The 9,022-nt window shown below is 29.7% G+C and overlaps 1 protein-coding gene across 3 annotated transcripts in view; it reads left to right on the forward strand.

Moving 5' to 3' along the window:
- mirr (iroquois-class homeodomain protein mirror) overlaps positions 1-8,464 on the forward strand; it is a 77,041-nt gene extending 68,577 nt beyond the window's left edge. For all 3 annotated transcript variants that reach the window (XM_088188204.1, XM_088188203.1, XM_088188205.1), the window contains 2 exons: positions 4,504-4,802; positions 7,877-8,464. In XM_088188204.1, the coding sequence (XP_088044330.1) occupies positions 4,504-4,802; positions 7,877-8,349 (772 nt within the window). In that variant the 3' untranslated portion in view covers positions 8,350-8,464. The remainder of the gene's footprint in view (positions 1-4,503; positions 4,803-7,876) is intronic.
- The last annotated feature ends 558 nt before the right edge of the window (positions 8,465-9,022 follow it).

Below are 9,022 nucleotides of genomic sequence, written 5' to 3' on the forward strand. Positions count from 1 at the left end.
ATTTTTGGCATATTTTTTTTAAATCATCTAACGTTAAATTGATTTTTTGCTTAAATAAAAAAAACGACACTTGTTAAGAAATTATTTAATATTTAATGAATGCAAAATAAATAAAAAAAAAAATATTTATTTCTGTATAAAAGAAATAGTCTTTAAAATATTATTGCAGTTACAAATGTATTACAATATATTTTGGTTCTAGTCATTATTCAAATTAATGTTTATTTTCAGAAAAAATAAATAAATTAACATACATTGACGATAAATTATTTATTTTCAGAGAAGCAAAAACTTTTTTTTGTATTTTTATAGTTTTCTCATATATTAAAGAAATATATTTAAAAAAATTAATTTTGAGTTGATTTATAGTTTCTTAAATATATTCCACATTATCTGCTTTATTAAAATAATTGAATTACATTCTTAGTCACAGTGTAGTTTTATTTATTTATTAAACTTAATATAGCTAATTTTTATTATAAACACATACATACACAAAAAAATTAAAACTGACTTAATAATTTAATGTATCTCTTAATGCACGAAGGAATTTATTTATTTCATTTAGGAAACCTAGAAATATTATTATACACCTGGATGTACTTGTCATTTTATACCTCTATTTCTAATAATAAATCTATGTTTTTTAACTTTATTTTTTATTTAATACTTATAAAAACACTCTGGTAACATATTATTTTCTAGCTTATATATCAATACTAAAACATTCAACATCAATATTTCTTTAACATTAAGCCATTCTACTCTATCAATCATATTTTTATTTAAGATTACTCTCATTGCCTTATATATAATTTATTGTACACAATAATTAAAATGGGGGCAATATTGTATTTTTTTTGTGTTTATACTTAAAATATTTTTTATTCTGAATAATATACCTATTTTTCTACTATTTTATTACAATATATTTAAAAATTGATTTTTTTATCAATAATTACTCGTAAATAATTTATATTATCAACTATTTCTATGTTTAATTATCTATTACTATTTTTATGTTATTATTTAACATATTTTTATAATTAATAAACTGTATATTATTTTTTAATCATATCTGTATTATACTTGAATCAATATTTAAATTATCTACAACTTCTTTAACATTACTACTTATATGTTTATGTATCGTTTGCAATCAGATGTATTTTACACTTTTTTACATTATTAACTATAATAACAATAAAGAGCAATGGTCCTAATTTAGACCCCTGTGGTACACCGTGAGATATTATTTTTTCTTTGAAATATGCATAATTTATTTTAAATTTTTGATTTCTTTTTTAAATAATTATTAAACTATCTTAAAATTATTTCACTTATATATATAGTCTATTGTTTCGAAAGCTCTCTTGTAATTCAAGAAAAATGCTCCAATGATTCTATTCGTATCCTTGACTAACAATCATTTTTTACTACTTTCAATGCATTCTCAGTAGAATGTTTTACTCTGAATCCCGATCATCACCTTTTAGTTAAATATTCTTTAATAAAAGGTGATAAATATGTTTTTATTTGGTTCTTATAATATCGCATTTTGACAAAGTATGCATTAAAAAATATAAAGCGGTAAACAAAATTTCACGATTGTAATGTAAAAAATTAAGAATTGGTTTTGCATCACAAGCTAACATAGAGAAGCAGTAACTAAATCCTATTTTAAGTTAAGAAATATAGATAATTTAAATGCCTGTATTCACTGAACCCAATATTTTATTGATAAAATATTTTTTTAATATTCCTACCTTTTATATAATTCAGACATTCTTGAGACTTTATTAAAATTAGGTTTTCGTATATCACCTTAATTCATTGCGATTTAGCTAATACATATTTAATAAAAAAAAAACTGATACACCCTTAAAAAATAACGTAAAATTCTAAAAAGATTATGTATTAGGTATTGCGAGTTAATTGCAGTAAAAAATATTCCAAAGCAAATATTTTAATTAAATGTTGAAATAATATATGAATTTTCCTAATTCTTTATTATCTAAATAATTATTATTAAAAATAATAGTATCGAAAACCAGTTATTGAATTTAAAATTTTTTTTACAAAATAGTGATTTTTAAAAAAAAATTTTTTTTTCCCTAGTTGTATAAAATATATTTCTATATTTTTAATATATTATGCATTAATATATTATTTATTTGAGATATGCGTTATTCCATACAAAAATTGAATTATATAAATATACGCAATAAACTAAACTAAATAATGTTAAAAAAGAGTGATTTTTGCATGAATTATAAAACTATTTTTAATATATTGATATTAAAATATAATATAGTAGTCTTTCACATTCTATTGCTTAATAAACGTATATAAATATTAATTATTTAATTTTTTTAAGACATTAAATTGCCACATACTGTGATAATTGGTAGTTTAATATTAAAATGGTCACCCTTCTGATGGCTAAATCTCCACGGCGGCGGATTGAATAATTAACCCTTAAAAGGGTGGATAAATGGATACACATTGCTATATCAAACGACATAAAAAAATCCCCATGTCTTCGTACCGCGGCGTCCATTAGCGCTGCAGCAGATAGGGTAGTTTATTTTTTTATATTTTATATTTTTATAGCCGATAAAAAATCTTGCTTCGCCGGCGCGTTTGCATTTAATTAAAAGATTTGAAACATTTAGAAGTCGCTGGTCGTCCGGGGGACTCTCTTTCTTATCAAAGATTAAACTTCTCCAACAAAAGTAGTTAAACTGCTGAATCGACCAGATTGAAATTAAATTTCATCCCCGATTCCACCCTGCTCCTGTTCGCAGTTTTATACACCGATACACTTTTTTCCGCCGGTCGTTATTTTAATAAGATTTTCCGGGACTGTGTATTTAAAGAGTGGCTCTATCGGATTGAAAAGTGAAAATGCACTCAAATATATATTACATTATGTATACGGGGTCGTTTTTCTGTTATGCAAAAAGGGGATGTCAATTATTATTTTTTGCATGCTCTTAAACAAGAATTGTCGACACGTATCAACATCTTATTAAAGAAAAGAATAATATTATGATATGCTGATTAGGCATATATTTTAAAATGGGCAGTAAAATATAACAACGAATTTTTAATACCATATGTGAATCCAAAATGCCAAAATTACACAGTAAGTTCTGGCCATTTTGTATTAAAAAGTATTGAAAATGAGTATGTTTTTATTTATACATTTTTATTATACAATCCTTACTGGTTTATTTATTACGATTTTTTTAAGAAATATGCTTAAATATTTTTTAACACTACAGGCCGCGCGTCCATATGGTTAAACTTCAATATTTTAATGAAATATTTTCTTTGAAGACCCTGCATTATAATAATAAATAAATGATAAAGTTCTCGTGCCATAGACTAGTAATACTTGACAAAAGATCTATTATGTAAAAATAATTAAGAAGAGATTCAATATTTAGAAAGAACAGAAAAGTATGGTCCATTATACGTTTTTTAGTCAATGAAGTTTCATTGTCTTTCGTTCATCTCGCGGTGCATTGTTAATGGTTTATAAAACAGGTATGAACGCGCATTAACACTTTAAACGCCATAAAGTACGACAATAAACCAAACCAGTGATGGCCGTTCACCCCAGTACTGTGGAGATTACCTACTTCCCCAGCGACAACAGATGTCCGTGGGCCGTAACAAACTTTAAGAATCAATTCCACTCTTATTTTCATCGGATCATTTTACCCTCACCTACATACATACCTACAGGACACGCATAAAATCACTTAAACAATTAAATATTAATTTTTATATCAATAAAATATATGAAACTGTCTTAAATTAACTATTTATCATTTACCATTATTTTATTTACTTTATTTAATTGATAAATATTTTTATTAAAGCTACACAAATTCCAAAAGATATGATGCAAAATAAGTCACACATCGTTTTTATATAAGTGTAATACTGCTTAGTAAATTAGAATACGGATACAGTGAAAAAAATCCTTAGCATGAGAAATTATCTAAATTAATATGGACTTGTATCACTTATTTACATTCAATAAAATTTCTAATAATCTTATTTGACACGTAGCTGGGTCACTTCTTAAATACCGTGTGTCCGATCCTGGAGTTTGATAGCGGTGGCACATTTCGAGGCAGATGCCCCGGGATTGCTCTCTTCGAAGGTGGATCGGACACGGCAAAATTATGACCTCTTTAAAAAGGAAGGGTCCTCCATAAGCCGATGATAAAATCTAAGTGGCCAACCCTCTGTAATGAGAGCCGGGAAACACGAGAAAGTGCCTGGGGTCGCTTCAAACTCCTCCTCCTCCCACCACCACCGTCCGGAAATTGCTTCGCAATAAAGCCGCTCGTTCTTTTCGCTCTCCTGCGATCGGAAATCAAATAATGATTCGTCTTTGTTTTTAATGACTTTATTTGTTTTTCTACACATTATTATGTTATAAATCTGATCAATGTTGTTTAAAATGGAATTTATTCTTGTTATCAGGTATGGAATGGACTTGAACGGCGCGAGAAGGAAAAACGCTACTAGGGAAACGACGAGTACGCTCAAGGCGTGGCTGAACGAGCATAAGAAGAATCCCTATCCAACCAAAGGAGAGAAGATAATGCTGGCCATTATCACCAAGATGACCCTGACGCAAGTGTCTACGTGGTTTGCTAATGCCAGAAGAAGGCTAAAGAAAGAGAACAAGATGACGTGGGAGCCTAGGAATAGAGTGGAAGATGATGACAATAATAATGATGATGACGATCACAAAAGCACGGACGGAAAAGACGTATTAGGTAACTATTTTTTTTACTAAGAAAATAATAAATTAAATGATGTATCGTGTTGTACTATTTTAAAACATTAGCTGACATAATATGGTACAGTAATTTATTCAAAGCCTATATGAAGTTTACATCATCTGTTGATGCTTGAAAATACAATTTCTAAGACACAACACCTTGTGTAAAAAAATAAGGACAGTTCTCATAATGATCAAAATTAATTCTTTATTAATTATATTAAACGTTTAAAGTAATCTCAATCAGATAAATAACATAAATGCAATTAGGTTTTTTATAAAACATTATTAATTAATAAAAATTAAAACCGTCAATTTAAGTAATATATAATAGTATTATTTCGTTTAAAAGCAATTAGCCGATTTTTATTTTGTCCAAAATTGTCAGACTTGATTTTTTTGTGGTCGATAAAATATTTAAAAATCATTTTTTCAAGTTTAAACTGAAATACAATACGGCGCAGGCTACGAGAAATATCAATATTGCGATCTAGCGAGGGTATTGTTAGTGAGAGAAATTTCGTACGGGTAATATCAACCTTGAAACTTGCAATAGACTAAAAGGTTTCTTTCGGAACCGATTCAAAGAATAGGTATAAAAATAAAAAAAAAGCTGTTGGATATGTATTTAATAAAATTATGATCATCGTGAAATGACAAGTTAGCGTAATGAGTCACGATTGCCAAAAGTATAAAATATATTAAAATTTAAAAATATATACGTATGCATACCTACAGTCACAGTATTGCTGAAAAAATATAATAGGGTGACCATGTGAAATTACAAGTGCAATTAATTTTAATTTTTTTAATTTTATTTGTTGAGGAAAGTGTAAAATATCACTTTCTTACTTATTTTGTTTATTTATATACATATTTAACTCAAAAACATGAGAGCAGTTTTGGTATCACTCTCCAGGTTAAATATCTATTTAATATAATATTATTTAAAATACCAACAGAATATTACAGGAATTGTTTTATTGATTACAAAATACCACAACATGACAGTAATTTATAATAAAAATATAACACATTCTAATTTTTAATTCAATTTCGAACGTATGCACTATACACACATACACATATAAGTAAAAACACGAAAATAAGATAAATAACAGACACAAATCACCTCAACATGTGTGCATTGTCCCACATGAATTGAACCAAAATCCCATATGTGCAGAAGAAAATGTCAATATATCTATGCACAGTATTGAACAGATAAACGGCCTTTACCAGAGAAGAGTTGGCAAGTGCTCCAGTTCTAGACTTAACAATCAAGAACAGTGGACGTGACCGAGAACTATAACCACTTTTCAGAGCGCACATTTGGAGCTGCTCGAGCACCGAAGGGTTGTCTACGATGCCTATGAGGAATTTCCAGAAATGTTTAATTACATAAACACTTGTGCGAGTTGCAAAAATAAAGGCTGTTGCTCATCCAGAAATATTGTCTACTCACTGTATGATCCACAGAGAGCACTTAGCTCTTTTTCTAATTAAATGCGATGATGAAGGACGTTAAGATCAGAATCGAAATTCACAGTGCCATGAACTCTGGATTCACAACATTAACATCTCCTTCTACACGAAAAAGTGCGCTTGCTATCCAGAGAAAAGATTTTCAAACAATTTATTAAACTGAGTAGAAATAAAAATGTTTTTGAAACAGCAAAACCTTCAATAAATGATAAATGGATCGCTAAACTTACAAATATGCTAGACAAGTCTTCTTATTGAACTAGCTATTTTTCTCTAGAGATTGCAACAAATATTTTTACATTGAGAAATAAAATGGACGAGTTTAAAAAAACCTTTTGTGATACAAAAATCGCGCACAAAAAAAACACACTTTCCACTTTTGGAACATTTTTTTAAAACGCTGCTAACGTAAACTATTTATTTTTTAACATAGTTGCTTAGTAGTATATCAAAGGGCTTTAATTACATCCTATCCATAGTGGCAATATATAAAATAGTAATCTCTTTATACGCACATATTCGAGAGAAATGAACTCAAATCGATTTGTCTTCTGATATCACTTTGGGGACATGACAAAAATAAAATTTATTAAAAAATAGCGTAATACTATTAATTAATATTTTATTTCAATCAATTGATTTTATTAATTTATGTCTTGTTAATATACAAATTAAAAGACTAACCTTTTCTTAAACTGTGTGAGCGATGTTCCGCTTGAGCAATATTCGTATGAGTTATCGCCTTGTGAGCCATCGATTTGTGACCATTTTTTGTGTGGTGTTCATTTGACAATCTTCCTGTGAACAAAATAAAACCACTGTCTTAGTTTTGGATATCACTGAAAATATAATATTTATTTCTCAGTTACAAATGGATGTGAATTTAACATCTTTTCTCTCTCCGAAACAACGTTAAAGCAACGGATATACAATTTTGTATGATAGCAAAGTAGCAGCAGCATATTTGTATTCATTTTTAAAAATTATTACATCATTAAAAATTTAAAATTTCTAATGATAAAAAATATATTTACTGATTGACTTCAATTTTTTTTAATAAAATTTTAAAATCAACAAATTAATTATACATTATTTTCTTAAAAATAAATTCGCATAAATAAATTATTGTAGACACATATTACAAATTAATCAAATTGTATTTAAGTGTATTGAATTAAATATTCACTATAAATATGAAGTAATTAAGCAAAAAAAAAAGTCGCTACTACTACCGTAGTAGTATTTTTGGAGCATTCGCTTCATTTTCTGGCTTCCACCACAAGTGGTGAACCACCGACGTGATCTGAACACAAAAATATAATTCGCGTCACACATTTTGCTGGCTTCCGCTAAAGTTTTTATGCTTCACATTTTTTCAGATGTATTTTATGACTGTTTAAATTGCAGGAAAAATTAAAATCGTACTATTTTTATTTTTGCGTAAATGTTCCATAAAATGTATTAAAGTGTAAAAAGATTGAGTTACACTGAAGTTAGGCTTCCTCATATTTAATCGCTAAACAACAAAATATCAATAATTTACATAGCCAGTAAAGTTTAACATTGTCTTATTTTTGTCCACAGATTCCAAAGATTCAGTGACAGGATCAAGCGAAGACGGAGACAGGGCTGCAGCGACGGGTCGGCTCGAGGGCGGCGGCGCCGGAGGCTCTTGGGCCGGCAGCGGCCCAGCATCCCCCGAGCCTTACCCGCCCGCAGCTTATATCCCTGCAAGACGCCCTCCACCGCCAACCAAGCCCAGGATCTGGTCCTTGGCGGATATGGCGAGCAAAGACAGCGACAGACCGCCGGCTACGGCGCCTCGCCTTCCGCCCGCCCACCCTTACAGACCAGATTTGTACAGGCAACTGTATGCGCCGCCACCTCCGCCCCCTGACATGGCCCTTCTGGAAACATACTCGCGGCTAGGTGGCCAAAGGGGGCCCTTGTCTGTCCTGGGCGGAGCTCTAGGCCTGCCGCCCACCGCGCCTGCCCGCGCCTCTCCTTCATCTTCTTCGACGTCTTCGATCTCGGAACAGGCGCCCCACAAGGCCTGACTGCCTTTACATCATGCCAGGCCTGTGCTGCATTAAGGACAGTGCTGAACATGAGCTGTGATCCAAAAGACATACGAACCAATTAATTAAAACACTACCAAAAAAAAAACAATTAGTATTGAGTGATACTTGATCAATAAAAAAGTGTACTTAAATAATGAAGAATTAAAACAACACCCAACGATAACACAATTATAATAAAGATACCATATTCTCGACTATCGATATTAATTTATGTTTCAGATAAAGCACTCGGTCGATCTTCAAAATATGCATCAGGTAATTTAGTAATTTAGTAGTTCGAATATGCTACTTAACTCAAAATAATAATTTATGAATAAATTAAAACAAGTATAAAAACTATTAAAAATTTACAAATAAACAAATATTATATGCAAAATTAAATTATTAAACATGTCTTTGCTTCCAATATGCGATCAGTGCTTTTTTTGTAAAAAAAGATGCAGGAACTCACGTTTACTTAAAATAATATATATTCAGTTCCTAACAAGAATTTAGTTCATTTTATTTAAGGCAAATGTTCATTGTTAATTCCAAAGTTTTGTTAAATTCTCGTCTGACCAATCTTTTCGACCTCAGAGTAACCACAGGTTAGGTACTTTAAAGGATTGAAAAGTATCTGAAGTCGTTCGACAAGTTTGATAAACAAAAG

Source organism: Plectrocnemia conspersa, unplaced genomic scaffold (assembly GCF_051122295.1).
Source record: "Plectrocnemia conspersa isolate PC_06_02 unplaced genomic scaffold, ASM5112229v1 ptg000006l, whole genome shotgun sequence".
NCBI classification, from domain to species: Eukaryota; Metazoa; Arthropoda; class Insecta; order Trichoptera; family Polycentropodidae; genus Plectrocnemia; species Plectrocnemia conspersa.